Genomic DNA, 24,201 nt, shown 5'->3' with positions numbered 1-24,201 from the left:
TTTGATCAAACTTAAAAATAAACTAGAGAACTAAACACTATATTATGTATCATAATGTTTTACTATCTTTGATGTTTATTATTTTTTCTGTTTACTTTCATGAAATGAAAATTCAGTTATATGTTCCAAGTAATCACTAAAATACCTGAAACGTTACTACAGCCTACCTCTTTACAGTTTACTTACGACAAATAGTTTTCTTTGGTCCTTGACTTTTGGATGCAAACGGGAAGGGTAGCAAATAATTAGGAAGGGTATTCATAAAAGTATATGACATAGTGAGCTGAGAAGAAGAATGTCACGTTGTTTGCTTGAGTTTAGAGTTTCAGTTAAGGAAATGCTTGGTTTTGATTTCCTTTTTTTTTTTTTTTAACTTTAACTTTGGAGAAAAGTTTAACTGTCTCCTCTTCCCCGTGTGTGTGTGTGTGTGTGTGTGTGTGTGTGTGTACTGATGATCATCGTTATAAAATTTTAAAACCTCATTTGTAGACAATTGGCAAGAGAGAAATGAAAGTCAACTGTGTGCACTTAGATTTTCCCTGTGCTTTTCCTCTCTTGAGGTGGGAAAGATGATTTGTGCGTGGGTGTTTTCGACCAGTAAACATCAGGTGATGTAAGGTACAGGCAATTCTCCAGCTGTTGAAGGTGGTCATTTCTCCGGGCAGCTGTCGTTCTACTCCTGCTGCTATCATTTGTTGACAAAGCACTTTCACGTTCAGTTTTCCAGTCATCCTCAAAATGACCCTTCAGGGCAGCAGAACACAGAATAACCGGTTTTGCTGACCGGGGAGAACCAGTGACTGTTGGCACCGCTGTCTACTGGCCTCTTGCCTCATCCGCAGTATTTCACAGCAGCTTGGGTGGAGCTTGAGCCCTGACCACGTTCTTTTGGCTCTCCTCTCCAAGTTTCTTTTCAATTTCCATGGAATTCTCTGCTTTCCCTTGATTTTGCCCCAGCAGCGTAAAGCTCCATTAGAAGTCATCTTCACAGTACGTCATGAAATCTTGAGTCCACCAGATGGCCAAGGTGACAAGGATTTGCTGGAGTGTGGATCATGCATTAGGTCGTGCTGGTGACATGTTGGTGATACTGGTAGTAGTAGACAGAGTAGTAATACTCTCTTTCCTTACGATTATCGTAAACCTTACTGAGTGCCCGCTGGGTGCTGGGCACTGTGGATTCGGGCATTCCATATATAGTTCTCAAAATAATCCCTTCCCTTAAGAGATGAGAACATCGAATAAGAACCAAGGAAATTGAGTAATAACCCAGAACTTTGCATCCCGTGATTCAAATCCAGGCCTGACCACATTTCACTATCAGAATCCTCTACTTCTCTGTAGAAAGTCCATATGAAAAAAAAAAATCTAAATTATAAAATGTTTATTTCTGTAAAAAATCAGTGATGATCTGAAGCCCCGTTTACTGTTTAAATGTTCTTAAAATTTACCTCCGCTTCTAGGATGTTTGTACTAGTAGGTCAGCATTTCCTAAGTGCAGTCGAAAACAAATCCTTTCATTTGATCCTTCTGGCACCTAGTGAGGTAAGACAGAAAGAATCATGTCCTCTTTCTAGAGATAAGGAACCTAAAGCTCAACGATTGAAAATGTTTGCCTCGATTTCAGTAACTGGCAAATTCAGTCCTGGAAGACTCCTCCTCCTCCTCCTACCCCAGTGTTTTCCTCCCTGTGCCAAGTTTGAAAAGCAGGAGTGATGGCTAGCTCATCCATTCAGTGATTTATAAACATCCATACACTATCACTGAAATACGGAGATGCTCTGTGATTTCAGAGGCTTTTGTTATCATGAGAAGAAGCAAAATGAACACCTCAGATATTGCTGATTTATTATTTTAGTCTAGAAAGAAACGCTTGGGTCCCTCTAAAACCAAAAATGACTTGGCATCTATTTAATAACCCATCCGGCAAAGGAAAGGTCGAGACTCTCCACATGCTAAACTGCCCATCAGGAATTGATTATTATTTCAAATTATGCATCGTAATTTTAGCATAATAGACTCAAGTGGAATAATTCCCAAGATACACTATTAGTGACCTGCACATTGCTCCACTAAATTTTTTAAAGTTTAAACAGAGTTGACCAAACAGATATGAAGATGCATTGTACTTGCCTAGGAAACTTTCTTATTCTGCTACTTTCATTCTGACTACTGCAGAAGAGGCCCAAATGGACAAAGATGGAATCTCATGAATGGTGTGTAAATATTGAAGTTTGGAGGGTTTTTTTTTAAGTAAAAATGCAATTATAATTACAGTTACTCAGAATTAAGTTTTCAGAATCAATCTCTTTCGTTTACTTGTTTTTCTTTGTAAAGTAAATATGATTCCAATCAGTATATACACTTAAGAACTGGGTTATGACCATAATCTAAAGCTGAGACCAAGGTATTGTGATATAAGATTTCCTGAAACAGTATCTTACTGTCATGTGCGTGGTGTCTGTACTAAACCCATCACTCAAAGTGCAGCCAGTGGATAGCAGCGTGGACGTCCCTAGGAGCTGGTTAGAAATGCAGACTCTCAAGCCCCGCCCTCGGCCGACTGAATTACCTTTTTAACCAGATCTTCAGATGATTCATGTGCCCATCAGAGTCTTAAAAGTACTGCAAAGACTCTTTGCCTCTGTTTGTTAATAATCAAGTTTAAAAATAAGACACCGAGGGCACCAGGGTGGCTCAGTCGGTTCAGCGTCTGACTCTTGATTTCGGCTCAGGTCGTGACCTTGGGGTTCTGAGATGGAGCCTTGCCTGGAGCCTGCGTGGGGTGCTCTCCCTCCCTTTTCCTCTCCCTCTCCCCGCCTTTTAAAAAATAATCTTTAAAAAATAAGACACCAACTTACAAGTCTCTAACAAAGTCAGTGTGTTTTTGTTGTTTTTTGTTTTGTTTTGTTTTGTTTTGTGAGTGAGTGAGGAAACAGAGGCAAGAAGTTCAATAATATGTGTCACTTTGCACAGCCACTGTGGTGCCAAGCTGCCTCTGAACTCGGTTTTGCTTGACGCCAGGAGCCTTGGTGTTCCCATTGCAGCTGGGGCTCGCAGACCTGTTGAATAAGTGTGTAGTAGACATTCATTTCCTTTTGGTGTCCACTTGTAGAGCCACAGGGCTGTAGAGTTTTCAGGGAATCAGGGAATAATCTATAGCTACGTCTATAGGTATAAATACAGCCATGTGTGCACTCCCAGCTTTGACCAGTGTGTCATACTGCTCTCATCGTTGGGTTCTTTCCTACCACCCTCTGTGTGTATGATGATCCTTCCACATGTTCCGCAAAGCTTTTCTCATAAGGATGACCTAGTTGCACTGGAAGAGCTTTCACAACTGCATGATTCGGTTTGTTTTGGAATTCATTCCCTTTGTGGTGTGGGAACAGGAGCAATGCTTGTGCATGGGTGTGTGTGGGGGTGTGTGTCCTTTTGGAGCTCTGTTTACGGAACAGTAATGGAAGGTAGGCATTGCTCTGGAATGCAGCCTCACCTGGTTCATGTGACTTTGTTCCAGTGTACAAAATTATTTTAGAAGGATAAAGAAATGGATGGCCCAGAACCCAATGGTTCTTGACAAGTCGGCTTTTCCAAACCTGCAGGAGTCAGACTGCTATACTGGCCCCTTCAGCCGGGCCCGGATTCACCAGTAAGTTCATGTTCCTTTTCCTCCCACTGCCGGACGTGGTACCTTTCATTATCTAGGAATTATTCATAGAATAAAGATACTTTGGAGCAGTTCCATTGTTTGCCAAATAAGTCAGAGAATGTATCATTTCATTAATTTTTTTTGCACTTTGTTTATGAACAATACTCAGTGAGCATTATTAATTCCTTATCAGATGATTTAGCAACAGTCAAAAAAATGAATAATAATTGTAAACTCATGGGCTAATAGCCTAGAGTCCCAATTCTTTCAAAATAATTACAATGGTGCTAAATTACTCAGTTAAAGTAACAATAATGATAATAACAGGATTACTATTAAATAACATGGATGAATGATGGATTGTCCTAATTAATAAATGATTATACATAATTACATTTAATTAATATGTATTTATTAGTTTAATCCACTTTAGTCTAATTGTATTAAACTAAGGTAAATGAGACATTTTTTAGAGACTTGTTGCATAGCTAACTATCCAATTATATACCAACATATTTCTCTCTATTCCTTTATTCATTCAACTAGCATTTCTTGAGTTTCTACATAAACTGTCAGAAGTTGAGTGAGTCCATGACACTTCCATTTTTTTTGAGGATCCCAGCAAATTACAAAGCAAATGCTGAAACAGACCCTCTCTTTGCTGTCAAGATCACCCTCTTGCTCTTTATTCATTGGCTCTCCTATGCGGTTCCTCTTTGCGCCTCTTCCTACATGGCGGCAGGACAGGGCATGAAGGGGAAGGGAGCTCTTGCTCACTGCTGAAGTTCTCAGGGCAAGACGAGTTAGCTTGGAAGGTGTGGTACAGGCAAATGACATCAATTTTTAATGTGTCCTATTTGGAACTACTTTGCTTGAGGTAGTACAAAATTTATGGGAGGCAACCGACAATCTAATGCTGTCCCTGTTTTATCCCAAACAAGAAATATGAGGACATCTAGGCCTCCTTATAAACTGAAAGATTGGTCAATGAATATTTGATAATACCTGTATTATTTATAAATGTATTTTGTCTCTGCCAATTGATTTTTTTTTTTTAAGACGATGGTTTGTCTTTTGACTTACTCTACTTCTCACACGTTTGTTTTAATGGAGAAAATAGAAGGATGACTACCTAGAAACTTCTGACTTTTGCTGGACTCTGTGCTCTGTTTTGAATATTAAAACAAATCCCCTTATCTTAACAGCTTCATAATAAACAATAAGGACACGTTCTTCAGCAATGCTACTCGAAGCAGGATAGTCTATCACATGCTACAGCACACCAAATATGAAAATGGAATATCAAAAGTGGGTAAGAACACTAATTAAAAATAGAAGGTAGAATTTGCTGTTACTAATCATATCCAGAAATATTTATTTTAACATCTGAAGCTTTGCCTTCGTGCATTAACTATGAAGGTATAATGCATTGAACGCAAACTCTAAACATTCTGTTTTTCAGCCTTTCAATAAAGCAAAACTAAAAAACTAAATACAACAACAGCAATAACAAAGACTTTTTCAAGGGCGTTTAGCCCTATGTATCAAATGTGAGAAGTGCTAACACTTTGAATAGAAATTTTATTTCTTGAAATTTATCTCCAAGAAATAATCAGATTTTTGAATAACACTAAATGTAGAAGTTTGTACATAGGGGCTTTTTTTATAAACAAAGATTAGACTGAAATCTAATTTCATCCATCACTAGGAACTAGCAAATATGTTAGGCTGCTTCTTCATAAATGCATCCATTTAAAATTATGTTATTAATTCACTCTTAACTCAGATTTACCAAACATCTGTTATATGCTGTATATCACAAAAGTGTATGACACAGACCCTTTACTTGTGGAGATTAAAAATTAGTGATTAGTTCTCCATTTATTGACTTTGAAAGACACCACAATGCATAATCAAGTGAAAAAAGGAACAGAAAAAAATAACAGATTAAAAACTGTAAGTCCAATGTAGTCCCATTTCCTAAACACACATTCATAAAAAGAAAAAAAATCTAGAATATAGATTGATGAAACTTTTTAGAAATTACCTCCAGAAGGTGAAATAACACCTAATTTTAACTTTCTAAATTTCTGTGTTGTTTAAATGTATTGTGGTTTGCTACTACATGTATACTGCAAAAGAAAATTGAGACAATTTCATCTAGAAAAAATTAAATAAAATTGCAAAGTTTACATACTGCAGAGCAGGAAAAGACTGGTAACAAATTGGTTTTTTAATTATTAGGGTGAAAAATACAAGATAGTGAAGAGATCAGATGTTAGTTATGTCCTAAAGTCCTTACAAATAAAATAGCCACTGAGAACTTGTACCAATCTCTACTGAATTGAATTAAAATATAGTGCCACAGAAGTAAAATGAACTATGTTTCAAGCCAGCCATTATTTTTTAAAGAGGAAACTTCAGACTTTGGTTCTTCTTTGATTAACAATTCATTTATTACTGAGAAGTCAAAATTGTTAATTTGGATACTAAATCCTTACCAAAAAATTTGACACTTAGTTTTCCAATAAATAATAAAAATAGAGAAATCCAGAATATAAATTAAAAATGTGTCCAAGTGATACTGTTATGTGCTTACATAGTATTTAAAAATAAAAATATGACATTTCAAATGATTATACAGATATTATGCCTTTGGTGGAACATACAGTAAACACAGAAGAGTATAAAAATAAAATTAAAAACCCCCAAACTCAGTTGTTACTCTCACAAATTAATACTGAATATATATATATATATATATATATATATATATATATATATATATATATATATAGTAAGCCTGCATGATTCTAATAATAATATGTGTATATAAATGTTGAATATGATGTATAGCACATTATTAAAATCATGTAATGTTTATAATTTTCTGTCCTTTTTAAGAAGTATTTATGAGTATTTTCTCAAGCCCTTTGGTATGTCTGTAAACATTTTAAGTAGCTGTACAAAATTCTATTATAGACATTCCTCAAATTGCAGTTATTTACCAAGTACCTAATATAATTGATGGCACCATAGTAATTAAATGATTCCCCAATTGGGGGCATACAATTATTTCTCAGTCTTCACTAATATAAATAATGCTGTAACAAAAATTATTCTCCAAAAGCTTCCCAATATCTAATCTTATCAGGACATTATGAGAATGTCCATTTCACTACACTCTGACTGGAGATTTTAAGACGTGTCACATATTGCTGTTTATGTCTCCTTGGCTCCGTTTTAATTAAAGACTCCTTAAAACTAGTACCTTTTTGAGACATTTTTGTGGGCAGAGAATTCCTCTGCTTTTTTTTTTTTTTTTGACCAAATGTCACCATTTCAAGGTAGAAAATTTTTTTTTGCTCCAGGTTCATGTGAACCCAAATATTAAAATGCCTCATATTCCATGATATGGCAAAGTGCCGTATGTTGGCACCTTGCAAACCTCCCTGCAAATCTCCATTGATTAGTGTTGTAAGGACACAAACAGACTCTTTATTATCAATCTCGCTCATCCCCCACCGCCCTCAGGGGTGGTGTGGCTATGGATGGCATCTGGGTTATTTTAAGGTTTTAAATGAATCTGTTGTCCCAGGTATATTTATATGTTGCTACAGAGGGAAGTCTTCATTTGAACTGACCCAGGAACTGTTCTTTGTTTCTCTTCCCAGGTATCTGTAAACTTATAAACAATGGCTCATATATCGCAGCTTTTCCCCCACATGAGGTAATTTTGAAATACAGTTTCCATTAAAAAAAAAAAAGTTTCTCATGCTCATCGCTGATCTTTTTAAATTTCTTTTAAGTCTGGCTATCCTCTCTTAGGATGGCTCCATCAGTGGGTGGCCCTGGGCCTTTCTGAGACCCCATTATGATCTCTGGCTGCACACTGGCTCCAGTGCTCCAGAACCCTTGTGCAATTTTTCCCTTACGGGGGAGTCCCAGCCCTGGAGGGAACTCAGGGACGTGGCTCAGCCACTCTGACCACTGCCACCCTCTGCTCCAACACCAGAGTTCCATGCTTGACTCAGCTTCAGGCCCACACCACTCCCAAACAGGATAGAGACTGGTTTGTGCCTATGACTTTGGAATACCTGAAAGTCTAAGACCAACCCACAACCAAAACCTACAACCCATTATTTACTTGATTCCCTGCCAGGCTATTACCTGGCTACCTATTTTAGGTAAAAATACCTGCTCCAAGCTGTGATGAGCTCTGCCTACAGAGTCATGAATGACATTTAAATCAGTTTTGAACATCCTCTCCCAACACACGCACACACACACACTATTCTTTTTAAGGCAATTTTGTATTTTAAAATAAGAATGGGGTTTAAGGCGGTCTGAGGTCTGCAATCTCAGAACCTATAGCTTCTATTTATAAAGGCTGAGGACTCACAGGTTTCCTGTACCTGGGGAATTCACAGTCTAGTAAAACTCATAAAGGATAAAATGCATTCAGCACTTCCTATTTGACACTGAGCTAAGGGTTTTATATGGATTATCTCATTTAATCCTTAGAACAATCCTCTGAGATAGACAATAAGAATAGCTCTGTTTTTATAGCTACATCCTTGAGGGCACAGAAAAGTGAGGTATCAAAGGCACAGATTTGAGCCCAGGAAGCCAGACCCCAATGCATCAATTCATTGTGGTCCTTACTTACAGTAGGAATAGGAATAATAGTAACGGGTGGAAAGTGTGAAGAATATCTTATCTAAAGTAAGGTATAAGGATTCTAGGATTTAAAAACCTGACCAGCACTTGTGACTTAGACCTCTGACACTTTTTGATTGAACATTTACTTTCTTCTTGAGCTTCTATAAATAAAATAAATATTTTCTGGGACTGAGTCATTTCTTAAAGTAGAATAATACTCTTAATTTCTGAATTAAGGATTACAACTATTTCTATCAGTGATAGCGAAGACATAGTGTTTATTAAAAAACCTTAGGTTACAAAAGGTAGAATCTAAATTCTAGTTTAAGTGAAGGGGATCTCACTGATTTATTTATTTATTTTTAAATATTTTATTTATTAAAAAAAATATTTTACTTATTTATTCACAAGAGACAGAGACAGAAAAAGAGGCAGAGACATAGGCAGAGTGAGAAGCAGGTTCCATGCAGGGAGCCCGATGTGGGACTGGATCCTGGGATTCCAGGATCACGCCCTGGGCCGAAGGCAGACACTAAACCGCTGAGCCACCCAGGCGTCCCAATCTCACTGATTTAAACAAACAAACAAAAAAAAAAATAGACTTAAGAAAAAGACTTTTAAGGAATTATCAGAACATTTTCAATGAAAAAGTGTTATATAAAAACATTTACCACATCATTCCAATGATGAGCCTAGGTTTACAATTTCTGAAGCTTTCAGTAAGCTGTTAAATTGTTCTCTAAGGGAAAAAAAAATAGTAAAAGCAATTCTTATGTAGTTCAAATTTGCTAAGGGAATATATATCAATTTATCTTACATTATGTGTTTCAGGGAGCCTACAAGAGTAGCCAGCCCATCAAAACACATGGACCTCAAAACAACAGACATCTGTTATATGAGCGCTGGGCACGCTGGGGAATGTGGTATAAGCATCAGCCCCTGGATTTAATCAGGTAAGGTGGGTGGATCGATAATGGAAGGTAGATCATTCTGTGCTGTTGTCATTTTCCTAGATTTAGAATTATTTCACCTGCCCACCAGATCATCTGTATCAGTCAGGATGCAGTCAGGGGAAAAAGAAGCCACTGTAGGTCTTTTCAATAAAAGACACTTAATTTAGTTTTAGACACTTTTTGGTTATAAAGGGAATGGAAAAGCTGAGAAACCAGACAGGAATGGAGAGGCAAGCAGAGATTAACAACAGCAGAAGATTGCTAACCGGGCAGCCGGGGTGGCTCAGCGGTTTAGTGCTGCCTTCAGCCGGGGGCCTGATACTGGAGACCTGGGATCGAGTCCTGCATCGGGCTACCTGCATGGAGCCTGCTTCTCCCTCTGCCTGTGTCTCTGCCTCTTGTCTCTCTCTGTGCCTCTCATGAATAAATAAATAAAATCTTTAAAAAAAAGAAGATTGCTAACCACCCTGGGGTTAGAAGGAAAATGAGATGAAGCATATTTCAGAGCCCACTAGCGGGGCCATTGGGCGGGAGCTATGCCGTCCATGACTGAGACTGTCTGCAGAGAAGTGAATGTGTTGGAGAAGGCATGACCCCTTCTCCCTGAGGATGGCCAACAGAGCAGGAAGGATCTTGGCTCTCTCCCTTCCTTCCACCTGTGAGTCTGCCAATACCTCCTGACCCAACTTACCCAAGAGCAATGGAACATGGAACCTGTGTAATCTACTTACTTCCCTGTGAAAGAAAAAAAAAAATAGGGAAAGGCAGAAAATGGATCTGAGAGGCAAAGAAGAACATGACCAACATGGCATCGATGCATGCATTTGTCTTTCAACCAATAAGTAAGAAGTATCTATTCTATTCCAGGAAGCATCTTTCTACTGAGTAACTGCTCTCAAGTTGAATTAGTCTCCAGATACTGTTACATTCATGATTTATTTCATTTTGATGGAGAATAATTTGTTTTTTTAAAAAAAATATCAGGAAATATATATTAAAAAGGTTTTAATCGAGTTTCTAGCCCGATTAAATGAATGAATGAAAAAAGAGCACTCATAAATTTATATATGTTGATATTTTGAGCTGTTTATGAAATATAAATATCAAGAATAACCTCATAACTGTATCAGCTGTTGTCCCAGCAGGAAACGGATAGAGTAAAAGGGGTATCTGAAGAAAATGCAATAAAAGAACTAGATACAGAAGTGCACATAGTATCAAGGGAGCATGTGCATGATGATGGTGACGCTTCCAGACACGAGCAAAAGTTGGCTGCTCTTGTCAAACCTCAGCCTGGAGGAATGAGGGGAGAGAGCCCTTGGTGGAACCTGTGAAAAACAGAAGTGGGGGTGCCTGGCGTGGGGAAAGCAGCTACGGCCAGACCATGCTCGCTCCAAGAAGGGGAAAGTCAGGATAACCGAGATGCTGATACCTCTTTAGTCCCGCTCTGCTATCTCCTGCTGGTGCCTTCATTTGGCCAGAGAGCCCTCAGGAAACCAGAGGAAGGAAGGAGCACACGTGATACAGTCCATGAAAGTGAGCCTCCTGGGGCACGTAGCAGGCAGGAAAAAGGTGGAACATGATCCCGATGCACAAATCCTAATAACCAGCACCAAACCGCTTTTGTTTCTGACATTAAGTCCTTGGGCCTAACCGAAATCTAGATGCTTTCATTCTAATTCCGTCAACCACAACAAATTATCAGATTCTTATATATGCAGGCGAAAGAATTGTTGGTTTTTAGTTTTTTTTTTTTAGTTTTTTTTTTTTGTTGTTGTTGTTGTTTTTTTTTTTTTTTTTTTTTTTTTGAGAGAGAGAGAGAGAGACTGAGCAGTGGGGAGGAGCAGAGGGAGGAGAGCGAGAATCTCAAGCAGCCTCCATGTCCCCAGCATGGAGCCCACAGTGGGGCTTGACCTCACAACCCTGAAATCATGACCTGAGCTGAAATCAAGAGTTAGATACTTAACTAGCTGAGCCATCCAGGCACCCCATTAATTTTGGGGATTTTTTTTTAAGAGAGAGAGAGAGAGAGAGAAGAGAGAACTGTGATATGTGAACACAGTGAGATGTGCTAGTTCACAGAACCATATTTATTCTTAGGAACTGAAATGAAGTTGGTATTTTCAAGCAAGCATTTCAGTGTCGATAATTCTCTTATCTATTGGACACATTGCTTATTGCTGCCTCAGGTAATTTCAGCAAGCAGCCTTTATTTTTAATCAGTAGGGTTATTTGGCTACCAATTGTCTGGCTATTGACATAGTGGGGAAATTTTACTTAGGAAAACCATGTATTTTGTATTCAAGTGGCTAAGAAGACTGGGAGGGGATCAAGGGCCTACCCAAGGTGGAGTCCTGAGAAGAGTAGACATAGATGGCCCTTCGACGAGTTCCTACTCTAGGAACCAGCTTGTTACTGAAACATAAAACAGATAAAAAGAGAACAGCTCGAGGTGCAGTGTGGTAAAGAGTGACGTCAGCAGCAGTCCTCTTTCTCCTCGTCTCAGCATGTTTTTTGAGGCTCCTCTGGAGATCCTAGAAGATTGTGAAAACCAATGCTCCAGGTCAAGGGGGTTTTCATCAGCTTCTGTGCTTCTCCCTTCCCTTCTGAGCCAGATCTGAAGTCTCTTGTAACTTGGGTGATTAAACTACTGTCAAGTAATACTGTGGTTCCTCTTAACCTTCAACAATGTGTAATTTAAAATCTCAGTTTAGTGCTGCCTGTTTAAAGGGGGTTGTCTGCACAGTCCTCTGTAGTCATTGTTATGAAGACATTCCATTATGTTAATAATATATGCTAAACAGAGGAACACTTGTTTAAAGAAACAATTGGCTTTATTGCAATACCTGTTAATACGATAAGCTTTGGTCTCAACTAGGACAGTATTATCATCGTATGAGCAGTGACTGGTCTACCGCTCTATGTCTCCTAGGAGAAATCAATGAAAGAAAATAAAAAACTTAGATAACTGGAGGATGACTCTGTTTATACCTGGTAGAGAGTGTGCACAACTTTCATTGACCCGATACGGAGAGTGACTTAATGAAAGAATGATTTTCTTTTTTTTTTTTTTTTTTTTTTTTTTAAGAATGATTTTCAGAAAGAGAAAATAAAATACCAAGAGAATTTTCTTCCCGGTAAGAATCGCTGCACGATGCAGTATTCTTAAGTGAACTGTAAAACATCAATTTTTAAAACAATCCCTGGGACAAAACTGTGTTAAATAACCATTTTTCCAACATGGGGACCAAACAGTCCTAGAGAATTCAAGAAATTATTATTCCTTACCAGAATTTTATAAACTGTGTGGCAGTTGATGCTGTCAGTAGACTTGATGAAGAAGTAGCAACTGAATAGTCATTAGAATTGTCTTACTCATCCTCCATTTCCGCATAAACTACTCTTATCAGCTCAAAGGTAATAAAATGCATTCATTTCCTTAGCTTGTCTACAGCCATACCACCCTGAATGCACCCGATCTCGTCATTTCCTTAGCTTCATTCATTACTCCCTGTGATGAGTGCTAGTGAAGAAGACACAGGTCCACTTCCAGGCACTTGCAGTCTTTTGGGGAGAGAGAGGAATGGAAGAGTGGCAGGTTAATTGTCATAAATTGTTACAAGTTTGGGACCCTGAAATGTGGGTGAGGGCAGTAGGGGAGCAAGATCGAGGCATCTAGGCCAGGGTTGCAGTGGAAGTCAGAGAAGGCTTCCTGTAAGAAGTGATATAAGGGAAGGATGCAAACAAGCCAGGTAAGAAAAGGGGATGAATGGAAATCCCTGGGTGGCTCAGCAGTTTAGTGCCTGCCTTCAGCGCAGGGCATGACCCCGGGGTCCTGGGATCGAGTCCCGCATCAGGCTCCCTGCATGGAGCCTGCTTCTCCCTCTGCCTGTGTCTCTGCCTCTTTCTCTCTGTGTCTCTCATGAATAAATGAATAAAATCTTTAAAAAAAAAAAAGAAAAGAAAAGAAAAGAAAAGGGGGTGAAACACAATATTCCAAAATAAGGGAACAGCATTAGCCAAAGAAAGAATCTGGTCTCCAGGAAGTGCAGAGTTAACTTTGTTGAGGAAGGTGTGCAAAGATTGTGTCCAGCATAAGGGAGCCTGGCGGTTGGGGGGTGGCGGGGTGCAGACGGAGACTGAAATCCAATCCACTCTCAGCGTTCACCTACAGGGAAGATTTTTTTTTTCTAATTTCCACAAAAGCAACATGCTTCAGCACCGCTCTGTGTGTGGAAGACCAAGAGAAATTTACGAGGGGGTTGGATGGAGAAAGGAAAGAACTGGCCTATGAAGAGTTTCATGAGCCTTGTTAAGAAGTGTGACCCGGAAAGATCACATTTTATAAAATTGCCCCTGTAATGGCGATGTTTAAAGATCAACAGCATCACCGTTATTGGGTTCATTACCAAGTGGGAATACTAAGATACCCCAGATGGAGCTGCCCGGGTGCGGCGTCTGAAATTCTGGTTGGGTGCGACGTCAGCGGTCGTAGTGCTGCTGGTGTTGCCTTAAGCTAAAGCTTCGCCTTCTCGTGCAGGCTGTACTTTGGTGAGAAGATCGGGCTCTACTTTGCCTGGCTGGGGTGGTACACTGGGATGCTGATTCCTGCGGCACTTGTCGGCTTGTGCGTTTTTTTCTATGGAATATTTACGATGAATGGAAGTCAAGTAAGGTGAGCTGTTAACAGACTTATCAAAACATGTTGGCCTTTATGCTGACCTGACTGACAAAAGCTTTATGATAATGCTGACTTATTAAAAAAAAAAAAAAACAGATCAAGGTTCTACAGTTTATTGGCTGGGAATTTTGAGGAGAAGAGACAACGAGCACTGTTTATAAAGGGTCATTTCCACATCTGTACGTGCAAATTCTGTTGGCTCAGTTCTAAGACTGTCCGTCTGCAGAGTTTCTCTGTCCGATATATCCCACATAATAATTCAACGGTGCGTGGTAGTTTTATATAATTTACATTGCCATAGTATTTGGTAGTCTAGATTGCCCTCTCCCTATTGTGGTTCGAATAATTATAATAGCTACGGTCCTTTAAACGACTTACAGCCTACAGAGAGCTTCCTGATAACGGTTTGTTTGTTTTCATTCGATAGGAACTTCACAACCACCCTTGGAGATGAGTAATCATTTTTTGCAGATGAGGGAACCTTACGCGGTTAGAGATGTCTGAACAAAATAATTGTAGCAAAATCCTGCTCTAAGCAATCTTCTCTCCTGAGAACATAAAAATCACTTCCTGTTTTCTTCTTATTCTCTGTAAGAACAAATATTTATAATTATTTTAGTATCAACTTAAGGTATCAAGACAGTAGTGAAATAAGGTTTGACAAAAATCAGGTATTTGTCAGAATGATGATTCTACTCTTAAAGCTGAAATGACTCAAGATCTGGGTGGAGGAAAAAATACGTTATTATTCAGCAGAAACAAGACTCAGCCGGGCATTAAAGAATCCTCATGACAAATGTTCTGTTTAATATGTACAAGGATATCATCAAGTTTAGGTGTGAATGACATAATTCAAATATCTATATATCCATATATATATATGGCTGCATATATATATGGATATATATACACACATTATGTAATATGCATATGTGGACATATAATAATTTGCCTAAAAACAAAATATTCCACTGCCCCAGAGTTCAATCCAGTTCCATCACCGACTTCCTTGATTTGCCCCGCTTCTCCATGAAGGCCAAATGATAGTTAGTTTGAAATCAAAGAAATACCTACTGTTCTGAAGACATTTCATCTAGTCATAGGTCTATTTCAGAGTTTTGCAGACCCACTACCGCTCTGGAAGGCAGCTTCTCCTGAACAAACTTGTGCCCAGTGGGAACATCCATCCCTAGCTGGGCATTTCTCTGCATGCTGTTGAGTCAGTAACCTCTGAGACTAAGAAAACAGGTTGTGATTTAAAATTATAGTGTCTTGAAAAGGATTTTTTTTTTTTTTTTTACTGCTTTTATGTTCTCCATTCCTATGAGTTTGGCTTTTTTAAAGATTCACTTTAAAGTAATACCATTCGATATATATTTTTTTTCTTCCTCTGGCTTATGTCACTTAGTGTAATACCGTTAAGGTCCATCCATGTTGTCAAAAATGGCAAGGTTTCCTTCGTTCTCATGGCTAAAGATGTACGTCTCTATCTATATGTATCCCACATCTCTGTCCGTTCATCCATCGGTGGGCACTGAAGTTGTTTGCGTATCTTGGCTCTTGGAAGTAATGCTGCAGTGGACTCGGGAATGCAGCTCTCTCTTCAAGATCCTGTTTTCATTTCCTCTGGCTCTATACTTAGAGGTGGGACTGCAGGATCATATGGTCGTTCTATTGTTAATATTTTGAGGAACCTCCATGTTCTTCCCCATAGTGGGTGCACGGATTTACATTCCCGTCCGCGGGGCTTTGATGAGAGGAGGTGAGCTCTCACTGTGGCTTTGATTTGCATTACCCTGATGATTAATAATGTTGATCACTTTTTCATGTACCTGTTGATTTGTAGATCTTCTTTGAAAAAATATCTATTCAGTTTCTCTGCCCACTTTTCAAATCAGATTGCTTGTTTTCCTGCTATTGAATTGTAGGAGTTCTTTATATATTTTGGATATTAACCCCTCATCAGATAAATGTTTTGTAAATACTTTCTGCCATCCTGTAGGTTGTCTTTACATTTTGTTGGTGGTTTCCTTTGCTATGTAGAAGCTTTCTAGTTTGATGTAGTCCATCCCATTTGTTTATTTTTGCTTTTGGTGTCAAACACTAAAAATCATTGCGAAGATCAATTTCAAAGAGTTTACCCCTTGTGTTTTCTTCCAGGAGTTTTATGGTTTCAGGTTTTAAATTTAAGTCTTTAATCCATTATGAGTTAATTTTTACATATGAGATAAGATAGGGGTTCAGTTTCATTCTTTTGCATGTGGATCTCCAATTTTCCCAATACCATTTATTGAAGAAACTATCCTTTTTCCATGGTATATTTTGCCCCCTTTGTCAAAAATTGACCACATACACATAAGTTTATTTCTGGGTTCTGGGTTCTGTTCCATTGATCCATGGGTCTATTTTTATGCTGATACAATACTATTTTGATTACTATTGCTTTATAATATTACTTGAAACCAGGAGGTGTCGTGCCTTCCATTTTGTTCTTCCTCAAGATTGCTTTAGCTATTTGGGATTTACTGTACTCCATACAAATTTTAGGATTGCTTTTTATATTTCTGTGAAAATACCATTAAAATTTTGATAGAGATTGCATTGAATCTGTAGATATCCTTTGGTAGTATGGACATTTCAACAACATTAATTCTCCTAAGCCATGAGCACAGAATATCTTCCCATTTATTTGTGTTTTTTCCAATGTCTTTCATCGGTGTGTTAGTTTTCAGTGTGTAGGTCTTATACCTCCTTAGTTAAATTTGGCCCTAATTATTTTATTCTTTTGGGTGCAATTGTCAATGGGACTGTTCTTAATTTCTCTTTTGGGTAATTTATTGTTAGTGTGTAGAAATGCAACTGATATTTATATATTGTTTTTGTATTCTGCAACTTTATTCTGCGACATTTATTAGTTCTAACAGTGTTTTTGGTAGAGTCCTCAAGGTTTTAGAAAACCACTCTTATTTTTTTATTTATTTTATTTTTACTTACTTATTCTCTTAATGTAAATTCAAATAGCTAACATATGGTACATCATTAGTTTCAGATGTTGAGTTTGTAATTCATCAGTTGCATGTAACACCCAGCGCTCATCACATCACGTGCCTTCCTTGATGCCCTTCACCCAGTTACCCCACGCCCCCACCCAGCCTCCTCTTCAGCAACCCTTGGTTTCTTTCCCATAGTTAAGACTCTCTCATATCTTTTCTCCCTTTATGATTTCTTTCAAAGAGGAAGGGAGGGAAAATGCAATGGAAGAAATCTGGGGAAACTACTCTTTTAAAATGAATTGATAAAGACATAAAATGATTCTTAGAGGGGTAGCTACCATTCAAGTTGGTCCTATGGAGAACATATTCTCAAAGTTTTACCATGTGGTATAGACTCCCTGATTTACCCTTACAGGGCCGAAAATGAACAAAAGGCAATGAAAGGAATAGATTTGCTATTCCAGTTGATTTATGGAATCAATAATTCCTATGAGTCCATGAATCAATAATTCAACAAAGTCAATTAGGCTCCTTGCATATAAGTACCTTTAGTACAAGGAGTGTTTTAAAAGGCATTAGCAAACTCTTTTCTTCAGTGCTTTATGGTATTATATTACTGCCACTCTGTCACACTATAATTAACATCTTGTCAGACTTTCTATTCTAAACCAAGATAAGCATCACTGAATATCTTGACTTTCAAAATTTCATGGGACTGAAATTTTCTATTCAAGGTGTCAGACGTAGTTAAGTCATGGTTAAGTTGTAGGTGTTATCCTCTCAGGTCAGGGGAGGACACGAGGCTTTTATTTAGTGTCGCTTTGTGTTAGAATTATTTTATTGATCTCTTTTTATATCACAAGGTAACGATATATTAAAAAGCTGAAGGTTGGGTTGTGTTTATTACGTTTGCATCAACTATGTTCACGTACATTAAGGTCATATTTCTTAATTGCCCTGTAGTTCATTGTAGAATTAGGTAGCAATAAAGTTGTGGATTATTTATTGTATGTGTACTTGCATATGTGTGTTTACATGTGCTCATTGGTCTTACCCAACCAAATATGGTCACATGTTTGCCTGGCAGGGTACGTATCCTACGAATATGAAAATGAACAAGCAGACAGATAAAATGGTTTTGCAGGTCCAGGGCAAAAGAGCAGAAGCCCCAACTTTCTGGTCTGATCTTTCCCCTTTGCCATTAGAACTCACTGAAAAATTCTATGTGGTCCCCAGCATCAGACCAGCTTTACAAACGCTGTTGAGTCATAAGGACCTCTCGAACCCTCTCCTGACAACATCCTTAGCAATGGTGTCTATTTAGCTAGTGCCTGTGATGTTCCAGGCCTGTATCAATATCCCTTATGTAATATCCCAGTTAGATATTATCTCCATCTAGAGATGAAGACATTGATCCTCAGAGAGTAGGAGACTTGGTCAGGGGAGTGTATATAGTGAGTGGTCAGCTAAGTTTTAAACTTTTATTGTCTTTTTTTTAATCGTGGTAAGAACACTCAACATTAGATTTTCCCTCTTCATAAATTTTTAAGTGCGTGCTCCAGTATTATTAACTTTAGGCACAATGTCACACAGCTGATGTCTAGAGCTCATTCATCTTGTATAACTGGAACTTTATACCTATTGGCTAGCGACTCCCTGTTTCCCACTCTCTGACCCTTTGGCAACCAGGATTCTGTTCTGTTTCTATGAGTTTGACTGTTTTAAATACTTAATATATGTGAAATCACACAGTATTTGTCCGGTGCCCAGCTTATTTTACTTAGCATAACATCCTCCGGGTTCATTCATGTTGTTGTATATGGCAGGGTTTCCTTCTTTTTTGAGGCTGAATAATATTCTATTGTGTATTTATATGACATGTTCTTTATTCATTTTTCATTAGGCACCAGGGTTATTTTCATATCTTGGCTATTGTGAATAATGCTGCAATGACATGGGAGTGCAGATGTCTCTTCTATATCCTACCTAGTTTCAGTTCTTTTCCATCTAGACCCAGAAACCGGATTGCTGGATTATATGGTAGTTCCATTTTTAAGTTTTGAGGAACCTCCATATTTTTTTGCATAGTGGCTGCACCATTTTACAGTCCCACCAACAATGTGCAGATGTTCCAAGGTCTCCACATCTTTGCCGACACGTGTTATCTTTGTTTTGTTTTGTTTCATAATAGCAATCCTAACAGGTATAGAGTAATATCTTGTGATTAGATCTACTTTTTCCCTGGTTATATCTGATTCTAAAATCATGTTTTACTCATGCTTTCATACTGCCCTCCCTTAAACCCACTTTCACATTTTCCCAAGCATCTTCTTCTGTGCTTTGTCACGTTAACAGGATCACAGGAAACACAAGACCCAGGAGCAGGTCCAGATGTCCGCCCCCAAAAGTACAAATCGCTCCCTTCTTCCATTATCTTAAGTTGCCAGTAACTATTTCCTTCAAATGAGCCCTTGATGTGTATATTAACAGTAGATATGAAAGAAAGCCACAATTGAAGGGGCCGTTTCTATTATCAGGCTGTGCAAGAGAAAGAAGAAACACGTTGGACGCTCTCCTTCCCTCTAGTGGTTAACTGAAGTCAAAGAAATTTGTGGTAGTATTGACTTTCTTATTTGGAGCTAAAAAAATGTATTTTCAAAAGTTGTTTATGTTTTATGTTACATATCAAATTGAACTTTGAATGACTTAAACAGAAAATAAGTTGAATAATTCTGGAATTAAAAATAGGACTCAGTCTGATGACTTGGGAATTCTAAGCGTGGTGCTTTGATAGATCGGTGCTTTTGTTTGACCGTGAGGGAAGTAGGAAAAATGATGTGGTATAGACTGACTCTAATGCTTTTCATTATGAGATTTCGATGCAGGACAATTTGTGTCATTCTTGAAACACCATGAATTATGAAATTTTAATCAAAATATCCTTCAAGGGCCATGTTAATTCTTGTTCCTACAAATTAGTGACATTACTAAGAGGAAGTATAATCTTATTTTTTTTTCTTTAGGTCTTTTAATATGTATGCTTCACCTGCTTTCCTTCTTCATGTAGACATCCTGATGACTATCAAGATGATGCCTGTGAGAGTAGGAGAATTATATTATCTATCAGACCCGTCACACCATCATCACCATTAACAACCTAGGTTTACAGGAAAATTCCTTTTAGTTTTTGGTTTTTTATTTGCCAGATTTGTTTTTTATTCAAGTACAGTTAACATACAGTGTAATATTAAAGTCGGGCATACAGTATAATGATTCAGTAATTCTGTACATTACTCAGGGCTCATCGTGAGAAGTGTCCTCTTACTTCCCTCCACTGGAAAGTTGCTTTTAATACGAAATAAATCTTTCTCTCTCAGATATGTTATACTTGATGGGGAACTGGACCTAGAATCACCAAAACCTAAATTCAGTTCCCTGAAGTACCTCCTGTTAACTATATGACCTTGAGCAAGTTACTTAAGTTAAGCGTTAGTTGCCTCTCAGTTGTAGAGATTATTACCCCTGCAGGAGACTGCAGTGCAGGCCAGACTTACTGGACATGAACACCTTTGCCCACTTGACAGCACCGGATTACTATATGGTATCATCACTTCCTATTTATTTCGACTTTGGAGTGATATTTGAAATACAGATACATTGTTTTTTGCTTCATTTGAATATATATGTTTGAAAACAGTAAATTGTGCTGTACACTCTGCTGATTAAACTTTTATTATTTATTAAACAGCTGCATTTCCAGACATATTTTCAAAAGCCTTTAAATGACTTTCAACATTCCCGAAGCAGATTTAATTAGAGACAATTTATTTAGAGGCCACTAAGTGGGAAAGGGCCACTTACGACAGATAAAAGCACAAAACATTTTAAAAAGAGGTTGCAGTGAACTCTCAGGCTGGCAGGCTTTTGAGAAACTGTTATTGGTGCCCTACTGGCATCACAAAGTCATCTATAATGTATGCTGAGATCTTTAAAAGGTGGTGGGGATAAAATTGAAGAGACAAACATTAGAAAACTAAATTTTAATAGAGAATATAATACATAGTCTGTAAATGAAAACGGTGTCGTGTCATCATGGCTGTATGGCAACACACCGCAAAAAAAAAAAAAAAAAAAAAAATCAACTCCCTCAAATTGCCAATGAACATGATGCACCTATTGACTCTAGTGGGAGTTACGAAGTTGTGAGAATTATGGATGTTGTTTGTTTTTGGTGATTCGGAGACAGTGAGATCCAGGAGAAAGATCAACAGACTTGAGAAATCAGAATAGTCAGATTTGATTTTGGCTCAGCCACTTCCAAGCTGTGAGCTTGGTGGAAGCTCTCCAGGTGTTCTTCACGAGATCATCCGAGAGTGCCATGAAATCACACGGAACTGTCTTTGCAAGCCCTGCAGGTGTCTCATAAGTAGAAAATGTGGCCTCTTCTCTGTATTCGTATCCTGACAGAGACTTCTAAAAACAAGCAAACAGACATCTCCGTATCACAAATATCCTAAAAACTTCAGTGAGAGCCACACAGTTCCTCCGTCCTGTGCAGCACTCCCACTGTTTCCATTTCTTCTTTGCGTCTCTCTGCCTTGCTACTTCCCACAGGATTAGCTAGAGGAGCTAAGCACCTTCTTAAACCTGGAGATTCATGCTTTCTCGTTCTTCTTTGGTTTCTCAAGCCAAGAAATTTGCAAGGCCACCGAAGTCTTCATGTGCCCTCTCTGTGACAAGAACTGCTCGCTGCAGAGACTCAACGAAAGCTGCATCTATGCCAAGGTGAGTGGATCCTCGCATTCTCCTTCCTGAGCTCTACTTATTCTCAGGAGCAGATAGTAAGAAGTCCTCCAAACAAAGTTAAGTGTTCTCAAGAGTTTCGACAATCAATATTCATTGACAACTGAATAGACCATCACTCTGCAGCAGTTACAAAATGAGTACATTTTTATTGAATATTTTGGTCTTCCATTGTTTTTATAACTGATTTCTGTCTTTAATGGACATAAACTTCTACCTGAAATGACTTCTAGATTCTTTTTATGAGAAGATGATGGTTTCTATTCCTAATTAAGTTTGTGTCTTCCATGAACACTCATTGCAGTACTCTTAATTTTACAGAGAAAAGGAAGAAAAATACTAAAATTCTCGAGTTGCTGCCTATTAGAATCACCTGAAGGGTTTTTTTAAACTTCTGAAGCCCAAGCCACACACCAGAGCAACTGATTAAGTCAGTACCTTTGGGTTTGGAACCTAGACATTAGTGTGTTTTGTAACATCTCAAGTGATTCCAATGTGCATACAAATTTGAGAAACTGAATTTACAATGATTATTGTCTACCTGTTTTATTGAAGTTTAATTAATGTGTAATAATATGCACACATCTAAAGTGTATAAATCGATACATTTTGACATTATAAATGCACCTGTGAAACCATCACTACAGTCAAGATAATGAACATGGAATCACTTCCAAAAGTGTTCTCACGGCCTCTTGTGATCTTGGGTTTCCACCCCTTCCCAATTCCACTACTGTGCCTAGGCAACCAACTATTTTCTTTTTTTATAGATAAGTGTGTATTTTCTAGACTTTTATGTAAATGGAATCATACAATGTATGTGTGTGTGTGTGTGTGTGTGTGTGTGTGTGTGTTTCCTGGCTTCTTTTGCACAGTGTAATTATTTTGGGATTCATCTATGTTGCAACACTTATCAGTAGATCATTTCTCTTTATTGCTGAATAGTATTCATGACACGGCTCTACCAGAATTTGCCTATTCATTCTGCCACTAACGGGCCTGTGGGTTGTTTTGAGTTACCATTTTACCTAAAGCTGCTCTGAACATTCACCTATAGATCTCCCTATACACAGGCACTGTTAGTTCTCTTGGATAAACCCCTAAGAGTAAAATGACTAGATTATATGATAGGTGGATGTTTAACCTTCTAAGAACTGCCAAAATGTTTCCCAGGCATTTCTTCCATGTAACATTCCCGTACGCAGCATATGAGAGTTCCAGTTTTCCATAGAGTCACTAATCCTCAGGATGGCCAATGGCCAGTCTTTTTTAATTCTAACTATTCTAATAGATATGTAGACATATTGCGATTTAGTTACTTGGAAATCATTCGGTCCTTTTGGGTCTCACTTTTAAGATTTGTAAGCTGGATTCATACCCACATTTACTGATTTCTAGCCACACTCGGCTCTCCAAGAGAAATCAGATGTCAAACATAATGGAGAATGTGTGCTTAAACATAGTTTTGTTTGAGGCTCAGTTTGCTTCTGTCTTTATATATTTTTCCTACTCACATCAGCAATGTTGAAAAAATGCTTGTTCATCGGTCCCCCTATGCATAAAAGCAAGCTATTTTTTCTCATAAAATAATTCATTGCAAATACGCACTTGTAGCTAGGACAAGCTTCCTCTTGCTTTTGGAAAAGCCTATTATGTTGCTTTGGGAATTTCCTTGAGATTTCATCTGGGGCTTTCATTTATTGGGCAAGAGTCCCTTTCCTATTAGGCAGAAGGCCTCTTCCCCCTTTATTATCCTGCCGGATACCCATAGCCTAAGCTTGAGCCATCCATGCCATGCTGGACTGACTTCCTTCTCCCTCCTGTTATTTTTATTCAACAGCTTGTATATCAGCACCTTAAATGAAACTCTTAACACCTCCAGCTATAACCACAGGCTTAAAATTGTTCTTCTTAGGTCCATGGCCTCCCAAATCATAGCACATCCCACTTGTTATATCTTAGTGGCTCTAAAATAATGATTTTGTACTTTTATACTCCTCCTTAGGGCAAGCTCTGAAGTTTTCCATAACTACTATTTTAGCTGTATCTCCCATTAGATACACGTAATCTCACATTACGTGCATGCCTCACTGTGTCTCGTGGATGTGTTTCTAAAAAAGTCAATGTTTAATTTATTGAGTAAAAAAAATGCCTGAAAGATCTGTGAGCAAACTTAGAAGAATAAAAATGAAGAGATTTTTAAGGGAAATGTTGCTTAACCTATGACAGATCGTATACATGCAATGCAATTATTGGTAAGCATGGCTTTTTATTTGGGCCTTTTCTAAAGGCGCTGCTGTTTCTGGAGTAGGGGAGAGCCATCTTATCCTGGTGACCTAGAAGTCTCCATGTGTAAAGTCTCTGTAAGAACTCTGCAATAGGGATCCCTGGGTGGCACAGCGGTTTAGCGCCTGCCTTTGGCCCAGGGCGCGATCCTGGAGACCCGGGATCAAATCC

At 38.3% G+C, this 24,201-nt stretch overlaps 1 protein-coding gene across 6 annotated transcripts in view; it reads left to right on the top strand.

Annotated features, from left to right (window-relative positions):
- The window catches only part of ANO3 (anoctamin 3), a 379,990-nt gene that overhangs the window by 282,816 nt on the left and 72,973 nt on the right, over positions 1 to 24,201 (top strand). For all 6 annotated transcript variants that reach the window (XM_072725370.1, XM_072725371.1, XM_026018612.2 and 3 more), the window contains 6 exons: positions 3,521 to 3,652; positions 4,858 to 4,964; positions 7,327 to 7,382; positions 9,146 to 9,267; positions 13,808 to 13,942; positions 21,630 to 21,726. In XM_072725370.1, coding sequence (XP_072581471.1) covers positions 3,521 to 3,652; positions 4,858 to 4,964; positions 7,327 to 7,382; positions 9,146 to 9,267; positions 13,808 to 13,942; positions 21,630 to 21,726 — 649 coding nt within the window. The remainder of the gene's footprint in view (positions 1 to 3,520; positions 3,653 to 4,857; positions 4,965 to 7,326; positions 7,383 to 9,145; positions 9,268 to 13,807; positions 13,943 to 21,629; positions 21,727 to 24,201) is intronic.

The sequence above is a fragment of the Vulpes vulpes genome, chromosome 11 (genome assembly GCF_048418805.1).
Source record: "Vulpes vulpes isolate BD-2025 chromosome 11, VulVul3, whole genome shotgun sequence".
Classification (NCBI taxonomy): Eukaryota; Metazoa; Chordata; class Mammalia; order Carnivora; family Canidae; genus Vulpes; species Vulpes vulpes.
Note: the sequence above shows the minus strand (reverse complement) of the source record. Positions and strands in the feature narration are given on the sequence as shown.